General features: G+C 35.5%; 2 protein-coding genes and 1 long non-coding RNA gene across 4 annotated transcripts; all 3 read right to left on the bottom strand.

Moving 5' to 3' along the window:
• Nucleotides 1-246: 246 nt before the first annotated feature.
• LOC141705869 (uncharacterized) lies at nucleotides 247-1,483 on the bottom strand. The gene is made up of 3 exons (XR_012568515.1): nucleotides 1,018-1,483; nucleotides 820-927; nucleotides 247-746 (listed from the first exon to the last, which is right to left on the bottom strand). It is a non-coding gene; the product is annotated as an uncharacterized LOC141705869 (long non-coding RNA).
• Nucleotides 1,484-4,537: 3,054 nt separating this feature from the next.
• LOC141707152 (serine/threonine-protein kinase SRK2A-like) lies at nucleotides 4,538-8,376 on the bottom strand. The gene is made up of 9 exons (XM_074510170.1): nucleotides 7,828-8,376; nucleotides 7,651-7,725; nucleotides 7,465-7,566; nucleotides 7,245-7,298; nucleotides 7,008-7,100; nucleotides 6,769-6,861; nucleotides 5,482-5,586; nucleotides 5,301-5,399; nucleotides 4,538-5,076 (listed from the first exon to the last, which is right to left on the bottom strand). Exons 1-9 carry the CDS (start codon nucleotides 7,945-7,947, stop codon nucleotides 4,744-4,746), a joined length of 1,074 nt encoding a protein of 357 aa, XP_074366271.1. The 5' UTR covers nucleotides 7,948-8,376; the 3' UTR covers nucleotides 4,538-4,743.
• A 765-nt stretch (nucleotides 8,377-9,141) lies between these two features.
• Nucleotides 9,142-14,777, bottom strand: LOC141707151 (glycerol-3-phosphate dehydrogenase SDP6, mitochondrial). 2 transcript variants are annotated; one of them, XM_074510168.1, is made up of 7 exons: nucleotides 14,309-14,777; nucleotides 12,600-13,073; nucleotides 11,973-12,304; nucleotides 11,056-11,216; nucleotides 10,625-10,880; nucleotides 9,622-9,920; nucleotides 9,142-9,502 (listed from the first exon to the last, which is right to left on the bottom strand). In XM_074510168.1, coding segments are annotated over exons 1-7 (1,881 nt in total). In that variant the 5' UTR covers nucleotides 14,667-14,777; the 3' UTR covers nucleotides 9,142-9,501. The 2 variants fall into 2 exon arrangements, with proteins under 2 accessions (XP_074366269.1, XP_074366270.1); XM_074510169.1 differs by lacking the exon at nucleotides 9,142-9,502 and having other exon boundaries at nucleotides 9,621-9,920.
• Between the last annotated feature and the right edge of the window lie 5,314 nt (nucleotides 14,778-20,091).

Here is a 20,091-nt window from a genome sequence, read left to right as displayed (position 1 = left end):
CATTTATAACATCTCTTTTCTTTAGCTGTTGCATTTAGTATAGTTGGTGGCTGTTGCATTTAGTATAGTTTAATTTAGTGTAGTTGGATGTTGTTGCATTAAGTGTATTTGAATTTGGTAGATTGTAATAAAATTGGGGTTGCTAAATTATAGTTGGATGTTTATGAACAATTGAAATTTGTATTTTAACTTGAGCAAACCAAAACATAACACGCAAAATATGTTCCAAATTGCCATAACCTTAGTTCCAAACTGTCATAAACCTAGTTCAATTACACATAAGCATCATTACCAAAAGAAGTTTACCACAAAATAAGACAACACAACATTATATCAGTGTTCCCAGAGGAAGTCACCACAAATTCACAAAAATAGTTTGGCACACACGGATATGATGTTCTAAATGTCTAGCAGCAAGCAAGTCACTTAAGTAGCTTTGTTCTTCCTTTTTCCCAACATACTTTTCTTCTTCATTAGTACAGATTGCAGTTGTTTTAGTGTTGTGAATTGATCACCATCTATGTCCACACATTCCACTCCTGATGGTCCTGCCTGTGCTGGTGGTTTGAAGGGCTTCACAATTCCTCCATGAGACTTGGTATTCTTGGTATTGTCATAAGCCCTCCTTGATGCAGATGCTTTAGCACACATGTCTTTTTGAGCTTTTTGAAGATTTGACAATTTCTCCTTGAACACTCTTTGATCTTCTGCATTCTTTCTTTGGTCTTGGTTTTAAGGTCAACTTTCTACACATTTTTGACAAAAGTTACAAAAAAAACTAAACTCGAGTTGATGGAGCAAAATGTAGAGTTCACTCACCCTGGAGGTGCAAGACCTTAAGTTGTGGCCTTCCTGTATGCAATATGAGCACCTTGGAATTGTAGGTTACCACTTTAGTGCTTCTTCACCATGCTCTTCTTCAGCTTTCTGCAAATCAAATATCAAACAATATGTTATTGTAAACATCTGAAATAGGAACACCTTATGAATGATAAATGTGAAATTATGAAATCACACCTTTCTTGGGCAACTTCTGAAGAAGTGCTCCCACTGGCCACAGTGTGAGCTTCTTAGACGTGTTCCTTGTCTTTTAAGCCTAGTAGGATTATTGGCTCTAGTTGGAGGAGCATCGTTTTTTTTCTCCCTAACTTTTTTCGGCCTACCAGGTGCTGTTCTCTTCAATGGAGGCAATGGTTCCTCAGCTTTAGTTACTTCCCAATAAGGCTCCCCACTTATTGGCTCCAAAATGTGGCTATAAACATGCATGTATGTCTCCTTGCTATAGCATGGATGAATGAAATCATGAGGGTCCAATTTCTGAAAGTGTATGCAGGCCACAACATGGAAGCAAGGTATTCCTGTCAATTGCCATTTTCTACAAGCACAACTTCTCTCCTTCAAATCTACCACTACCTCATGCCCTCCTGCTGACATGGTAATATGATAATTATCTCCACCATTCCAAACTGGACTTGCTTTAGCATCCAATTTAATTGCCCTAAGTGACATTATTATATGTTATACAACATTGTCTAGGCAAAATAATAGCATTTAGCACATAAACTGATTTCCAAAATGAGGGGAAACTTACAAATTTATCTTTTTTAAGGCCTTGGTACAAAACCTGGTCTTCTTCTTTTCCATGGATACTTTCCTTTGTTGTATCCTGTGCATACATGTCTTATGGATATTCTTGAACATTGTTACAATCCCATTATCTCTGTATTTCTTGATTGCATTGTTGAAACTCTCACAATTATTGTTGACAAAGACATCTGATTTATAAACATCTCTAAAACCAGACCTAGACCATTGGTACCTACGCTTGGCTTCTAACCAATCAAAACAGGTCTTGCTCATCTGCCATTATTAGAAAAATTTACAAATAAATCTAAGTCTAACTGAGACCAAATTAGAAAATTTTTAGAAAAAATGAGAATAATTAACAAAAAATTCTAAGTCTAACTGGGACCAAATTAGAAAAAAAAATAGAAAAAAGTTAGAGAATATTAGAAAAAAATCTAAGTCTAACTAGGACCAAATTAGAAAAAAAATAGAAAAATTTACAAAAAATTCTAAGTCTAACTGGGACCAAATTAGAAAAAATAGAAAAAAATCTAAGTCTAACTGGGACCAAATTAGAATAAAATTAGAAAAAATTAGAAAAATTTACAAAAAATTATAAGTCTAACTGGGACCAAATTAGAATAAATTGAAGAAAAAATGAGAAAAAAATAGAAAAATTTAGAATAAATTAGAGAGGTAGTAATTAACCTTTTTGATGGATTCCATGTTTATTTTGAAGAAGTAATCTGTGGTTGACCTTGCAGCTAACCACATTGTCTTTGAAATGCCAAGTCCCTTGCATAAACTCTTCATGTTGTTGTAAAGGTGCATTACACAGAATCTATGCTCAGATTCTGGAAAATGCCTTTCAAGAGCAATTACAAGACCCTATAATTTAACAGATTGTTGTGTACAGAAGTGAACACTTAAAAGAAAAAAAAAGACAAACATAAACAAAGTAAGTTGTACCTTTTGCCTATCTGAGATGAAAGTGTAAGTTCCAGTATTTTCAATCATCAAATCTGCCTTCAACAACCTCAAGAACCAATTCCAGCTTGATGTATTCTCTGCTTCAACTTGTGCCCGGGCAATGGGATACATCCCTTCATTTGGATCTGTTCCTACTGCAGCTAGTAATATGCCACCAAAGGGACCAGTTAGGTGACATCCATCTAGACCAATCAAAGGTCTACACCTCCATCACATTCACTGAGAACAACCTCACCTTCATTGGTTACCCCCTCACCTCCATCACCTTCACATTCATCCTTGCCCGCAGCATCTTCAAAATCACCCTGCTCTTTGTCTGTTGGATTCTGACTCTCATGAATAATTGATTCAAACATGTCTTCATCTATTGGATGCAACTCCTCCTTACCTTGTTCCACATTTTGAACCATATCAGTCACCATTTCCACCTCTGTTTTCTGCTTGTCATTTTGCCCCATTTTCACTGGATTGTCATGATCAACAATTTTTTTGCCCTTCCCTCTGTCAACCTTTTTCTTCCCTGGATTGTTAGCACCATTATCTTCATCAATTATCACAGTTGTATCTTCTATGTTCTTAAACAAACCCCTCAACATAGAGTATCTTCCTCTTCTTCTTGTCCTGTAAGGGGGATTTGGTGGTGGCACTCTCTTCACTCTCTTCTTAGGCTTGGGACAAGCAACATCACTTGAGTCCAAATTGGATCTGTCTCCATGAAAGATGGAAGCATCTATATCTTTACATTCCTCTTCTATATAATTTAAAGCATCTTCTAGTAATTCATTCAAATTTCCCTCTACTTCAACTCTGATGTCTTCTACCCTTTTAATTCTATCATCAACAACCATTTGAGTGAAGGAGAAATCCATCATATTTTCATCTTCAGAGCATGGACCATTAGGGGTTGCATATAACCTTACCAAATTGTAATTAGACTCCACTAGTTGAATTATATGTTCCAGGTCTTTATTAGTCTCAAGAGGAATTATACCATCAACTGACATATCCAACTCATCATAAGTGTACCAGAAATCTATGTCTAAACTATTCAATCCAATTTCACAATACATGGCTTCCATTTCAGTTAAATCTAATTTTTTCACAGAACACATATCAAAATATGCTATCTTCCCACGACAGTATGAAGTGAAGTCACAGTAGAATTTGCCACCATATCGAAGTTTAATTGAGAAGTAAGGACTATACACTGCATAAAAAAAACCCATTCCAACACTTTACAATACATAAACATGACAACAATTATCACACAACTGACAAATTATAATTATAACAAGAATTATAACAAGTCACACAACAGACAAACACGAAGGGATCACAAATAAGGTTTTACTTTAGTTTGGGATATACCGCATGCAACAAATTAATTAAATCACTTGAACAACTACGTAGACATACACATGCAAAGTTCAAACAAGAACAACATAGAGAAAGATATTGACCTTCGTAATCGGGGACCTCTTTCCCATCCGGAAGACCATAATCGACAAGAACAGGACCTTCATCACTACAACCGGCTTCCTTCGTCGATTTTTGAAGGGTTACATGATCAACATCCAAAACGCATCTTAATCGGCCTCTCATTGCTCTCAGATTAATGGAGAAAAACTAAGCTAATTTACAGATTTAGGGTTTCACTTTGTTTGGTTTCAATCGACATGATAAATTAGGGGTTGTTTGTTAAATTAAGGAAATAATGGTGAAATAAACCGGGAGGGAGAGTATAATGGATGACTATTCGTTTACAAAGGATTGTAAAAAGACAAATATAACCCTGCCGTTAAGGAGGTAACGTTGATTTTTAACGGAAGTTGGTCAACTGGTGCAATATGCAGTGCACTAATATGTCCCGGGTGCGAAGTGCAAATATGCAAAGTATAGATACCAAACTGATAATGGACCAAATCAAAGGGTTGCACATTGCAATTAACCCTAGAATAAACAACTTGGAAAGACCTTGATAGATAATTCAGAATAAATTTTATTACGCAACTTATGTTAGGTTACAATCTGTCTTAAAAGATGTTTAAATGATACACAAACAAACAAAGCAATGCATTGTACAATGAATCAAACACATCTCTTTTACAAGTACAATACACATTTGAATAAGAATGAACAACAAAGTATACAAGTCCAATACAAACATCCATACTCTAACAGCTTTGCTTATGTGATGTGAAATTCTCCACTAGCATGAACTTGTCTAACACTCTTTTCATACTCATCCTCTTCATCTTCCTCTTCTTCTAAATCCTCTTCGTCCTCTTTGTTTTCTTCATCTTCTTCGCCTCCCCACACAAGACCCCCTATAGACCTCGAAGCTGGAGGTGGATTCCTTGCTTCCCCTACAATTTTCATTATGTCTTCGATTGTTTGGAGGGAGACGCTACTTGGGGCAACATCTCTTCTGTAGTAGCTAGCTTGAGCAGTGTCCGTTAACTCCTTTGGCAAATTCTTCAGAAACCATGGATGACTCTTGATTTCTTTGATTGTAATCCTCTGAAAAAGGTAATTTACAAAAATATGGATGCTGATTAGGAACAGATTTTTCTTTAGATTGTATGATAAGATACATACTTTCTCTACTCCTTATTGGGTAAACAAGGTCCGCGCACATCATACATACATCAAATGTGCTTCATCTAGACTAGGGGTACGAAAAGTAAAAGACTAAAATGAAACACTTGTCTATGTGCAAAGGATCACATATATCAGAATCATACCCTGGAAGAACTCGCAACAAATATGCGAGAAAGAAGGTGCCTACAATCCTGAGAAATGTGAACATAGTCTGGTATTTTGTACTGAGTGGCCATTATTCGCTGCAAAACAATGACAGTCCTATTTTAGCACCATTACCAACACAGATCAATATATCAAGTACAGGAGAAGGGTGAAAATTACTTGAATTGTTTTTCTGAAATTTTTCGGATCATCAGGATCTTCAAAAGGGTATGCTCCCACCAACATAACATACAGAGTCACTCCACAAGACCATACATCAGCCATCTTACAAAATTAAGATAAATAGTTATGATCATCCATTTTCAACTGATTCATACATGTATTAAGTTCCATAGCTATTAACTCTAGTTCCGATACTTGAGGTTCTTAAACACTTGAGATCGACTTGGAACATAGGAAGACTTGTGTCCAAAATTGAGATATTTTGACCAGCGAAGTCGGTGTCATAAACTGTAGTGCAAGTTGCATAACAATTGGTAAACTACAAGTCAATTTTGCATCATTATCACAATGAACATGGCACTGTATTGTTTTAGACGTGACTGTAAACTAAAAAATCACTTAAATTGCGCCTAAAAACCAGTGGCACACAAGCAAGCATAAAGCATTGACACAACATGAGCACATGACTGGACGGTGAAGCCTTAGATAATGGATCAATGTCTACAAACAACTCTACCTATTTCTAATACATATTTACAAGGGTCCGGATCTCTGACAATAAATTGTTACAACATAATTTTTCATGAGATTTACTCAATTTGCTTGCTTACAATTTCATAACCGTTCAAATTATGCTATAACAATCATTTGCCGTGAACCCATATTATATTAATATTTGCACGTCCTGACTTTCTTTTTTATATATATAATTGCCACTTGCATCAGCGTTCACCATAAAATATCTGTTTTGGACGGTGTCCAACTTATCTTGTTCCACTCTGTCCAAACTATGTTAAGTAAAGATGTTTAACAAGTGTAGATGCACTAATGTTACTTTATTTATCACTACTATTGGATTAGTTAGTTGATGATGTATCACCTACTTTAAGATCAACTTAAAGGTACTTAACCAGATACTCTGTCTTAAGACTGGGTTACCTGACCCATTTTTTAGTAATTTCAGTTATTCCGCCTACCTTGTTAACTATATAATCTTATTGGGCCTTATCTTACTATCTTAAGATTTTAGATGAGTTGTTTACTCATCATTTATAAATGGGACGCCTTAAAGTTTTCACTTAAAATTTTAGATGAGTTTGTTACTCGATATACCTTAGATCGACTCAACACGTACAACTCCAATAAACTTGGTCAAATTAATTGTTATCGTTTTCTGACCAAACCGTGTAGCGGTTTAGACTTGTTACAATCATAACAATTCTTCGAACTTGTGCAGAAACTCAAAATGACACTTGTTGGATAGCAGAATGAATAAAGAATTACCTTGCCGTCATATTCATGACGGGAGAGAACCTCAGGCGCAATGTATGCCGGAGTTCCCACAGTTGATTTTGGCCTTGAATGCAGCAAAGATGACTGAAACATACATGAATAGAATTAACAGCCACTGTAATATTCATTTTAACTAAAAATAGATTTATGCATATTAGCTATTTACAAATATGGTTAAAGATTAAGTTTTAGGTACATATTGCACATGTAGATTTGATAAGAAAACCAACCTTGGAGTAACCAAAATCACAAATTTTAAGGCGAGGGGCAGGACTGCCATCTAGTAGGGTGTTCTCCAACTTCAGATCTCTGTGACATATTTGCTGCACATTGCACAAACATATATCTTAAATACACAGAGGTAACACATGGACTGCGGAATCAAGGGAACTAACTTAGGCTGAAATTCCCGCTAAGTTTAGCAAGAAATTTTTAAAATGAATTAGTTTGATGAAATAAATGCATACCATTGCATGACAGAAAGAGACCCCAGAAATGAGTTGCTGAAAGAAATACCTAGCCTGAAATCAAATCAAAGTCAGTTAAGTACAAATTTATACTTAAGAACAACTCGGAATCCTTAATTGTTTGATTAATTAGTAGTACTAAATAAATTGAATATTTGTTAAGCGAAAATCTATTTTTTTTTTTACTGAATCAAAAAGGAGCAAAAAGCTAAGAAGGTACCTCGTGTTCACTGAATCTACCGGCAGTGCAGATTCTATCAAACAGCTCACCACCAGATGCATACTCCATCACAATTGCTAGATGTGTTGGAGTCAATAGCACCTAATATTCATTTTAAAAACATACGTATAACATTATAATCAAAAATTAATAAATTGAAAACTTAAACTGCTCCTTGATACTCACCTCCTTAAAACGAATAATATTCGGGTGTCGAAGTGATCTGTGATTTATGATCTCCCGGGCCACATTTTCATCAATCTGATCGAAACCGGAAAAAAAGAGTAATGTTAGTATGAATCAACTAGGTAACTAATTAGAACTGAAAGAGGATCAATCAAGAAATGGTTTGAAAAAAAGTACCTTGTGACCACGCTCAATATATTTCATAGCCACCAGCTCTTTGGTTTCTTTATGTCTCATAAGCCTCGCCACACCAAAATTACCAGATCCAATATCTTTCACTACTTCATACTTTTCCATCTTTTGTTTGCCTTCTTCTTTCCGATGATTTACTTTACAGAGAGACTTTGGAGTGATATATATATAGTGAGAGATGTGTCATGTGTGTGTAACCTTTTAGTCCACTACAAGTAAACTAGAGTTTAAGTACAAGTACTTCTGAATTAATTAAATTTCGTGCATGGGAGGTCATGCATGATATAAATAGTCCAGTACTATGATATATTTTATATATAGCTAGTAGTATGGATACAATTAATGGAAGTTCTAAAAGAAAGTGGTAATAGAGGAACAGTTGAAGAAGGTGAAGAGAAGTCTCCCCCTTTCAGCCCCCTCTTCATATATCGTTGTTAGTTGTGTGTATTACACAGTAGGAATGAGCCCGGTGCGTTTTGCCTCGGTTTGAACCTGAAATTAAAGCACAACCAAAATTTTACTACTTTTGAAATTGGAAACTAAAACTAAATAAAATCTCAGTGCTGCGGTTCAGTTTCTATTACGGTTTTGATTCAATATGAATATCTCTTTTGCTTTATTTACGAGATATTGAGTATTCAAATTTTGTCAAAGACAAGTGTGAATGATCGTTTTTAATTATTAAAAAAATATCAGCAGGAAGTGCATAGCATACTGTAGTATGAGGTAGTAATGGTCCTATATGGAGGTGGGGCTAGAAGTGTGATGGGGGTAGCATGTGGGACAGAGTTGATAAACAAATAGACAAAAGCATACCTCCATTTACCGGTGATGAATGTGGTAGGGGCTGGCCTCCCCTCTCTTGTTTAGTCTCCTTTTATATTCATATATATATATATATATTTTTAAGTAAATTTGTATGATTTGTTTTGAGTCAATTTAGGCCCTGTAAATTTATTCAGATGATAAGTTGATCTGGCACAAGTGTTAAGAAAAGTTTCAGCCTAGGTCTGGCCCAGACCCCTTATAAAATGCCAATAACTTTAACATAGAAAAACAAAAATGATTAATATTTTACGCTTTTATATTTTATTGTATCAATAATGACTAGTAAATAATATTCTAAGCTATCATTTTTGTATTTTATGGTCGTGTCGAAAATATAACGAGTCAATCTGGTTCACAACATTTTTGGTCATACTATAGGCTATATAGTTGGGCTATCTGACCCAATTTTGAAGTCTCCAAATATACCCACTGACATAAAATAGGCTATCACATACGAACACCATTTTCAGATGCAGCAAAAATCTGACCAGGTTCGGGCTTATATTATCTGCATACTAAAAAAATTAATCCTAGTATGTCACGTGTTTGCTACCATAAAATACAAGTATTATTTTGCTAATTTCTTCAACCAATAAACCAGAAGTCTAGGTTGCCTTTGCAGCATTATTTAGGAAAATTCCTATTCAAACAATCTAACAATGGATGGCATGTTCAAAACCTTCAAATTCTAGAACTGCAATGTGCCTCGTGTTCAGCTTGAACACAATAAGACTAGTATATACTTTTGAAAATAATTAGATGGGAAATGCTGCATCTATCTATTCCACCGTATTCCAGCACCTTTATGATTAGAGTCTACAACCTCAGAAACCTACAAAAAAAATGTCCAAGAAAGCATACAAGATTTAGTTCGATAAATTTCAACAGTTTTTTTTATATAAAAGAATACTTAATCCAAAATCTCATATTACAAGACAGTATAGTACTTACTAGTTGTGTTTTCCATCATGGAACTGCGCATTGTTCAGTGCCTTGAAGGTTTGCAAAAATCGATTGGCTTTCTCAACCTCTTGACCCTGCCTTAACTTATCCCATTTGTGTTCAGTAGCCAGTATCTGTACAACGCGTGGCAGTGCCTTAAATGCCGCATCAGTGTCAAGGAACGCAAGCCGACATCTCCGAGCAAGAAAATCTACGGCAGATTCACAGTATTCCTCCCGTGCACAGTACGCAACCTCAGCTTCTAAATAAGGATATCCATGTGCAAGCCGCTTGCCTAAGTTCTCATTCTACATTATCAAGAGAAAAAAGAAAGCATAAATAAATAAACACTGAATTACTTGGTAAACGAGAACCACAACTATACAGCTCAAGTTACTTAGACTTGTGTACAAGAATACAAGATTAGAATAGAAAAAAGATTAAAGATAAATTGCTAAATTTTTGAACTTGTTTTTCAATTAGGACCCCTTTTACTACTCACGACAATTCCTGCCACTTGCAAAATTTATTAGCAACAGTAAATGGATCTGCTTTGGATCCAAATCCACAATCAGTTGACAGCAAAAATAGATTGTTACCACCTTTGACCAAAAAAATGCCAGTTTTTAAATGAAACTGTCCAAAAGTAAGGCTAATTTATATTTTCAATATTTTATCTTCCATTTATACCCAGATATTGATGCCACGTGTATTGTAGGACAGTAGGATGGGAGTATTAATCTGTGTGTTAATTATGTCAAAAAGGAAAAACTCTTCTTTGGAAATTTTATAGTGCCAAGTGTAAGTGAATTTCTCCATTTTTAATTGTAATACCTTCAGAACCTAGAAGCTTTAAATCAATGAAACTGGCTCAGCTTATACTCCACTTTGGACTGTTTTAAAAAAAATGACTTTTTAATAGTAAGGCCACAACTTTATCCTACATTTCTACTTAATATCACTAAGAGGGAGAATTCTATCATAAAAAAATTAAGAATGGAAAACAGAATACCTGAGCTATGGTAGCCACTCGATGAGCCAAAGTACCATATGCATGAGATAAATGTCTTGCTGCAACACTATCCATCTCTCCAGGAACAATTTTGCCATGAGACATTTTATTGCGTAGATATTGTTGAGAAAGCACAGTGAATTGTGAATTCTCCCACCCTTCTCCACCAACAAGGCGCAGATCAGCTGTCAAACTATCATTGTTTGGCTTCAACTTTCCTGCTTTTATAGCAGCATCAACCGCATCTTGAGCCATACTGAAATGTCACAGTATTCAGCACGCAGGACAATAATAACAAAAACTAGCACAATGTATAAAGTATTATAATAGTACTTGCAATAAAGAAGATTGGGTTCAACAGATATTTCAAAAGAAGTGTATGTTGCTATCAATAAGATAATTAAATGAATTTGTAAAAAAAAAAAGATTACCCTCTATATGTTGTCCACTTTCCACCTGTAATAGTGACCAAACCAGGAAATTCTTCACAGACTACGTGATCCCTAGATATGCTTTCTGTATTTTTTGCTGTGGGATCTATTGCCAATGGGCGAATACCACTCCATGCAGAAAGAACGTCTGTGCGCCGTACCTGAGTTAATACAACAATCTTAGACTCGAAATGCATACCACATAAGTTTAACTGAACATTAGAGAACTTAGACTACATCAACTGAATTCAATAATATATATTACAACATGAGCAATTGGAGATTCATAAAAAAGAACCAGAAAAATTACACAGATCATATTCTTAGGCACCAACAACTTTAAAGTCGAGCAACCATGAACTAGTAAACTAATACTTCTCAATGACAAAGATGATATAACCAATGAGTTCTACAGTGTATTACCCTCATGCATGATCCAAGTAAGATATGAATAAAATAGTTAGGAAAAAAGAACAAATGTAAGAAGAAACTTAAGTCGTGTCTAAATTTAAAGAGACCTAAGTCGCCCACTTATTAAGTAAGAAGAAATCTTAAACATGTAATTGGACAATAATGCTTCAAGTTGTCCAAATCACCATTTTATGACTAGAGCAATGACTGGAGCAATAACATTTGACAGGTTACCCATTCAACTGACGAAGACAGAGATTCTAAGGGAAACAACTAACACAGATACTAACTAGTGTAGGCAGTTGAGTAGCATCTTCAAAGATGAATTTGCATTAAAATTGACAGCAACCGCTAATTATAGCATCGAGAATCGCAACTACTAAAAATCCATTCAAAACTATCATCTACTGGAATTAAACATTTCCAAATATCTATATAAAGAAAAAATTTGTGTATATGTAGAGTAGCAACAAACTATAAATATAATATATTAGCCATGCACAAACCTTAACATTCAGGTAGTCAGAGATGGCGTCCAGTATAAACTGGATCTCGTTCTCGTGGGGTTCTGGTAGCATAGTGATGGGGGTTTCGGAATCTGTGGTACCTGCAACTGTTCTACCCAACCATGGGAGCATGAAGACGACACGTCCATCCTTAGTTTTAGGAACAATTAAACCCATCCCTTCAGGAGAATAGTAGTCAGGAAGCACTATATGCACCCCACTGCTAGGACAGATTATGGGTTTCACATCTTTGTCAGCCAAATTCCTTACCGCATCGCAAAATGGCCCAGCTGCATTCACAATAACTTTTGCATATGTATCGAACTCATCACCTGTACATCAAACAATAAAAAGATAAGGATGATGGAAATAATTTTAAAAAAAATAATTATCTAAAGTTTTAATAAGGGCTACAAATGCTACTTGTTGAACATGATTAAATATGTAAAGCATTCATAACAGATGGGGATGGCCTAGTGGATAGCCCTCTCAACCAAAGTGTAAGGGTTCAAACCCCAATAAGGGTTAAATTATGCAATTGACTGTCCCCAAAAAAAAAGTGACCGTCACAAGGAATGATGGGATGGAAACTGCAAGTTTAAGTGATAAAACATTGTGCAAAATTACCTGTTAAGTTGTTACGGATACGTGCACCAATTATCCGGCCGCTACCATCCTCCTTTAAAAAGGATACTACTTCAGCATAATTCAATACAGCTGCACCAGCTAATGCAGCACTACATGCTATTGCAACATTAACCCTTGAATCATTCATTTGTCCATCATAATATACAATTGTTCCCTTCAGAGTTCTATCTTTACCCTTCTTTGCAAGAGTGGGAAACAGTTCTGAAGATTCTTTTGCAGAATAATACCGTGACAAATGTAGTAATTGCTTCCCTGCTACTAGATCATAAAATTTTAACCCCGCCCAGTAGTATACAACCTCGAACTTACTAAAACATGGTGTCATACATGGCAAAGCATGACACAGGTGAGGGGCATTTGCGATAAGCTGTTTACGCTCATTAAGCGCATGGAAAACCAGCTTCAGTTGCCCATAGTCCAAATTAAAAACAGCTTTTTCCAAATAGCGAACACCTAAAAATATAACTTTAGTGAGTACAGCCTTAAATCAACAATATATATATATATATAAACAAGAACATAAATGATATACCAAAATTCTAGTTATGACAAGTAGCAGATATGAAGCAAGAATCTCAAACATTAACAAATGTGATTGTAATTGTAATATTTCTTCACGAATAATGTGCATATAATAGTAAAAAAAACATCTAAAATACATAAATGATGTATCCATGTTTTTAAACAAGTATCTAAGGTAGGGGACTTCAATCAGATAGAAATAAACCAACAACAAAAAATAAACTAATATATGCGAATATAAAAGTAGGTTAGTTGCAATCTGAATTTTGTAATACCATTATATCCAGGACTGAGAGTATTTCACTTATGTCATATAGTGTAAATATATAAATATGCGTTTTCTGATGTTATCAAGGGAAAAAACATACATTCAATTTAGACCATAATATTTTCGAGTTGGGATGCTGTACTTATAACAAATCATCATTCATGAATACAGTTTTTTTATCAATCTGTTCGATGTTTACACTTCACACAACTCTAACAAACTTTTACACAGAGCATTATCTCACACCATAACAATATTTCATTATAATAACACACTTTAATAATTCACTACATAAGGGCTGAGTTCTATGGAGTCCACACACACTTTAATAATTCACTACATAAGGGCTGAGTTCTATGGAGTCCACCTTTTTATCGGAGTCCTCGGAGTCCATCTACGTTTTGCAAATAAAATATATTGTAAAACGTGTTATTTTGCAAAACATGTTACACAAATAGCATAACTTCAACAAAATCATGCAAATCTCATATATTTACGGTACAATATGTATGTTCTGCAATATGTTCTGCAACATGAACATTTATGTTCTGCAAACTAAACATGTTTTGTAGAATATATATTTTTGCAATGTTCTGCTTGTAAAATGTATGCAATCTACAAGATTTTTGATAGAATAGTGATGTTTGTCGAAAAATAATATGTTTTGCAATATTTTAAGCTATATTTTACTTGCAGAACATAGACTCCGAGGACTCCAATTAAAGGTGGACTCCATTGAACTTTACTCCACTACATAAATCCGAAACAACATACATGCATATAAGCAAATAACATATATTCAATGAAAGCATCATAGAATAATGTATACAATTAGACATATACATACATCAATTTCACCTAATTTAAATAAATACATGAATATAATCACAAGTTATACCTCCGTGAATGAGCTTCGTCGATCTCGACGACGTACCGGAGGCGAAATCCTCGCGCTCCACAAGTCCGACACGAAGGCCTCTCGAAACGGCATCAAGCGCGACGCCGCTACCGGTGGCGCCACCGCCGATCACAAGAACATCGAGAGGATTAGTCGCCGTACTTCCGGCGAGTGTGGAAACCTGAGCGGCTCGCGGCGGCACAACGGCGGAAGGATCACTGATCTTCCTCCGAAGTTCCTCGAAAGCGGTGGCTCCGCCGCGGTCATTGACGGAAAAGCTAGGGCTCCGGAGAGCAAGGTAAGAGCCACTGGCGGCGACGGAGATCGCCGCTGCGACGGTGGCGTGACGGAGACGCATTAATCTCGCCAGGAGGATAGTAGAGAGAGAGATGGGAGAGATGGGCAGAGAGAGGGAGAGAGTGTCAGTTATTTTTTAATAGTATAAAATAATAATAATAATAATAATATTAAGACAGACAAGGTGTGTATGTATTTATATTTTAGAGGGGAGGTGGTGGGTGTATTGTATTCCTGGAATTTGGGGTTCACAGGTGAAGCGTTCAAACATTTACTATGGTAACTTTACTTGCTTTTTTTCACTACAAAATCAATCTATTATTTTTATTTGATTTCTTTCCTAAAATAAATATGTAATCATTTATTCTTTGTAATCGTTGCTGTTGTTTATATATTCAAAACTAGATTTGGATGTAACTTAAGTTTTTAGCAAGAAACGATCCATTAAAAGTCCACTTCAAATTTTCTCTATTATCAAAACTCTTCAATTTGGGCTGGGCCTCTGTATATATCTACTTTTTTCTCAATTCCGATTCTATTTCTTTTTTATTTTTTACTTTCTACTCGCAGAACTTCATGGAATATTTTTAATACTTTCTCATCAGCGAAAATATTTATTTTATACTCAATGAGTAAAAATGAAACAAATAATAAGTACATGCAATACACACATAACGTTATAATAAATTTTTAAGAACATATCATTTAAAGATAATTGTACTAAATTAAAATAATAAATTTTAAATTTTAAAATATTATCAATAGTTTATAGAATAGATTCTATACGCGGGTATTTTTTAATCAGGAAATATGTTATTTAATTACGGAAAAAGTATGTTCACCTCATATGCATCAGTTATTGGCCCTTTTGCGTCGGTTTTCAAGCGACACAAAATATGTTTAGGCATTGCAGAATTAACCGACGATAAGGTTCATACCTATAGCGTCCTCTTTATATATTAAGCCTGAAAACCGACACTTGAAATATTTTTTGACCGATGTAAAAGACATTTTTATAATAGTGTATTGATATTTATCTGTTAACGCTTAAACTCCTAAAATATAATAAAACACTTAATATTGTTAGGTCACACACACTGTAGAGGGGGTGAATACAGTGTATAGAATACAGTGTATAGCACAATCAAATCGAACTTTAATAACTCAAGTAACAAAAAATAAACTTTATTCAAAACAATAAATTCCAGTAGACATAAATTGGGGGAGATTGTTGGGCATATGTTGTGTACTTGATGATTTCATAAACAAAACATCTAAGTAGATTTTACTTAGTGAAATAATGTAGCACTCGACGGATAAGAATTATAATCCCGACGGATAACTCATTATAGTCCCGACGGATGATTAACTTATTATCCATCGAGTGAGTAGCTTATGTAATAATAAATTTGTAGCACAGTTATGTATGCACCTTTGTATAGAATTTGTAGTAGCATATAAGTCATGTTGACTTTAACTAGATATGCAGAATAAGTTGATTAATTGTACATAATTGATGTCTTGTAATTCTGCATAAGTGATATAGAGTCAAGTGCCAAAATAGCTACCGACGGATGATTAACAAAGCCATCGACGGATGATCAAATGACTATCAACGGATGTTTAATATAGCAGTCGACGGATGATCAATTAAATCATCAACGGATATTCTGAAAGTCGACGGATGATCATATGAAGAATTCAAACAGCAGTTGAACAGTGAAAGCTGACACACAACCGTCGAGATGTATACAAACACACTATAGAAGCCCATTAACTGGGTAATAGAGGACGAAAAGCACCAAAGCTTAAGACTGTTAGATTTTATATTTGTTCAGTCTTTTTGACTTTGTAATCTTGGTATTATATAAACCAAGAAAGTAGCAAATAGAAAAATAACTGAGATAGCTGAAAAACACAAACATAGAGAAATCTTTGTAAGCAGAATCTTTAGCATTTCCTGTATTCTCAGTAGTTCCATTTGTAAGCAGCTGTGAGCATTTCTGCACACAGAGTCCTCTCGATATATTATATATATCTCTGGTGGAATTGTTTAAATCCACCAGAAAGTTTTTAAAGACTCTTGTTTTTAATTACTTATGTTTTGATTCAATTAAGTTTACATTCCGCATTGTGCTAATCAAAACAAATATATCTATAATCGAGTTGAATATTTTTATTTCAAGAAAAAGGTTCAAGAATTCCATTCAACCCCCCTTCTGTAATTCTTGCTATATTGTTAAAAGACTAACAATTGGTATCAGAGCAAGCTCTTAATCTACAAAGAGTTTAAAGATCAAAACAATTCAGCAAGATGAACAAGAAAGATGTTGGAGTCAAGATTCCTTTTCTTAATAAAGATAATTACCATCATTGGAAGGTAAAGATGCATCTTCATATGCTTTTTCAAGATGAGGCCTATGTGGAGTGCATAGAAAGAGGCCCTCATGTTCCAATGAGAGCTGCAACAGGAAACGAGCCATCTGTTCCAAAGCCAAGGCATGAATGGTCTGATCCTGACCTTGAACAAGTCAGGAAAGATAAAAAGGCCATGAACATTCTGTTCAATGGTGTTGATGCAGATATGTTTGATAACATCATCAACTGTAAAACTGCCAAGGAAGTTTGGGACACAATACAGATAATTTGTGATGGCACTGAGCAAGTAAGAGAAAATAAAATGCAGCTCCTGATTCAGCAATATGAACACTTTCATAATGAAGAAAGTGAGTCACTCACTGACATTTTTAGTAGATTCCAAAAACTACTAAATGCTCTTAAGTTGCATGGAAGAGTCTATCAGACTAAAGACTCCAATATGAAATTTCTCAGATCTCTTCCAAAGGAATGGAAACCAATGACAGTCTCACTGAGAAACTCACAAGATTATAAGGAGTTTACTTTGGAGAGACTGTATGGCATTTTTAAGACCTATGAGCTTGAGATAGAGCAGAATGAAAGAATGGAGAGAGGAAAGAAGAAAAGAGGATCCATTGCACTAGTTGCTGATCTGGAAAAGAAGAAGGAAGTGAAGATGGAGGCTGTAGAATCAACTTCAAAGGTCTGTGAGAATAAGGGTAAGGGGCTAGCTGCAGAAAGTGAAGATTCATTGAGCCAAGATGACATAGAGGACATTGATGAGCACCTAGCATTTCTTTCAAGAAGATTTGCCAAGCTCAAGTTCAAGAAGAACTTTGGAGCAGCCAAGCCAAATAGAAACATGGTGGATAAGTCAAAATTCAAATGTTTCAACTGTGGCTTGGCAGGGCATTTTGCAAATGAGTGTAGAAAGTCAGATTCCTAAGGAAGAATCTGAAATTCCTAAGTCAAATGAGTTAAGACCTAAGAAACTGAAGAAGAAAGCTAACAAGGCAGGACCCAAGGAAACTTGGGTACCAAAATCAAGTTGATTTGATTTTGATGTGTGCAGGGAAACAGAAAGAATCTTTGGTACTTGGATAGTGGCTGTTCAAGACACATGACTGGTGATTCTACCCTGCTCATAGAGTTTATGGAGATAGCTGGCCCAAGTATTACTTTTGGAGATGACAACAAAGGTTATACTGTGGGATATGGCTCGATTTCAAAGGACAATGTCATCATTGAAGAGGTTGCCTTAGTGGATGGTCTCAAACACAATTTGTTGAGTATCAGCCAGCTTTGTGACAAAGGCAACTCAGTAACCTTCAATAAAGAAGCCTGTGTTGTGACTAACAATCAAAACAACAAAGTGGTTCTCACTGGTGTGAGAAGAGGAAATGTGTACCTAGCTGACTTCAACTCAACTAAAGCAGAATCTGTAACTTGTCTTCTCAGTAAAGCAAGTCAAGATGAAAGTTGGCTATGGCACAAGAAGCTATCCCATTTAAACTTCAAGACCATGAATGAGCTGGTAAAGAAAGAACTAGTAAGAGGCATTCCTCTAGTGGAGTTTACAAAGGATGGACTGTGTGATGCCTACCAAAAAGGGAAGCAGATCAAAGCATCATTCAGGAAGAAACTTGATTCATCAATTGAAGAGCCTCTGCAATTGCTTCACATGGATTTGTTTGGACCAGTCAATGTATTGTCAATTTCAAAGAAAAGATTTTGCCTAGTAATTGTAGATGATTTCTCAAAGTTCTCTTGGACATATTTCCTAAAGTCCAAAAATGAGGCTAGTGAAATCATCATCAATCACATAAGGCAAGTTAACAATCATCCTGATTTCAAAGTTAGAAGAATCAGGAGTGACAATGGAACTGAGTTCAAGAACTATGTCAGGAGAGAATTTTGTGAGGAAAATGGGATCTTGCATGAGTTTTCAGCAACAAGGACTCCACAACAGAATGGAGTAGTGGAAAGAAAGAAAAGATCTCTTATTGAAGCTGCAAGGACAATGCTTGAAGAATCAAAACTACCAACATATTTCTGGGCTGAAGCTGTAACCACTGCATGCTACACTAAGAACATCTCTCTGATTAATCAAGCAAGATGCATGACTCCTTATCAATTGTTCAAGAACAAGAAGCCAACTCTAAAATTTCTTCATGTCTTTGGCTGTAAATGTTATATTCTGAGAAATCAAACTGATCAAAATGGGAAGTTTGATGCTAAAGCAGATGAAGGAATTTTTGTTGGATATGCTGTTGGTAAAGCATATAGAGTCTACAATCTAAGAACCAACATTGTTGTGGAATCTATACATGTTGTGTTTGATGATAAAAAGATTGAAGGACTGAAAGATGGAGATTACCATGAGAGCCTCAAATTCGACAATGTTGAGATGGTCAGTGATGGAAGTGATGATGAAAGTGATCAAGAAACAGTGTCTAAGGATAATACAGACAAATCTACCACCAATGAAGCACAAAACTAAACATCCGTCGAGTTATAAAATGTTTCATCCGTCGGTAGACAACCTGCCTCATCCGTCAGTACTCAAAATTCACCATCCGTCGGGTTATCAAAAGGAGCAGGAAGTCAAGGTAGATCACCCATAGAAAGTACCCCTTTCTCAAATCAAAGATCCACAAACTCAGGGGGAGTTTCTAGCAATCAAAACTCAATCACACATCAAGACAATATTGAGGTCTCTTCATCTAGAGCTAATCTACCTCAACCAAGGAAATGGACAAAAGATCACCCCTTTGAACTGATTATTGGTGATGTTTCCTCTAGAGTTCAAACAAGAAGAGCAACTCAGGAAGAATGTCTATACATCAGCTTTCTGTCAAAGGAAGAACCAAAGAAGGTAGAAGAAGCGTTGTTAGATCCTGATTGGATTTTAGCTATGCAGGAGGAGCTAAACCAATTTGAAAGGAATAAAGTTTGGAAGCTGGTACCCAAGCCTAAAGGAAAGAATCCAATAGACACCAAATGGGTATTCAGAAACAAGATGGATGAAAATGGCATAGTAGTAAGGAACAAAGCCAGATTGGTTGCTAAAGGCTATTGCCAGCAAGAAGGAATAGATTTTGATGAAACATTTGCTCCTGTTGCAAGAC

Source organism: Apium graveolens, chromosome 2 (genome assembly GCF_009905375.1).
Source record: "Apium graveolens cultivar Ventura chromosome 2, ASM990537v1, whole genome shotgun sequence".
NCBI classification, from domain to species: Eukaryota; Viridiplantae; Streptophyta; class Magnoliopsida; order Apiales; family Apiaceae; genus Apium; species Apium graveolens.
The sequence above is the reverse complement of the archived record's forward strand: the minus strand, read 5'-3'. Positions and strand labels throughout refer to the sequence as shown.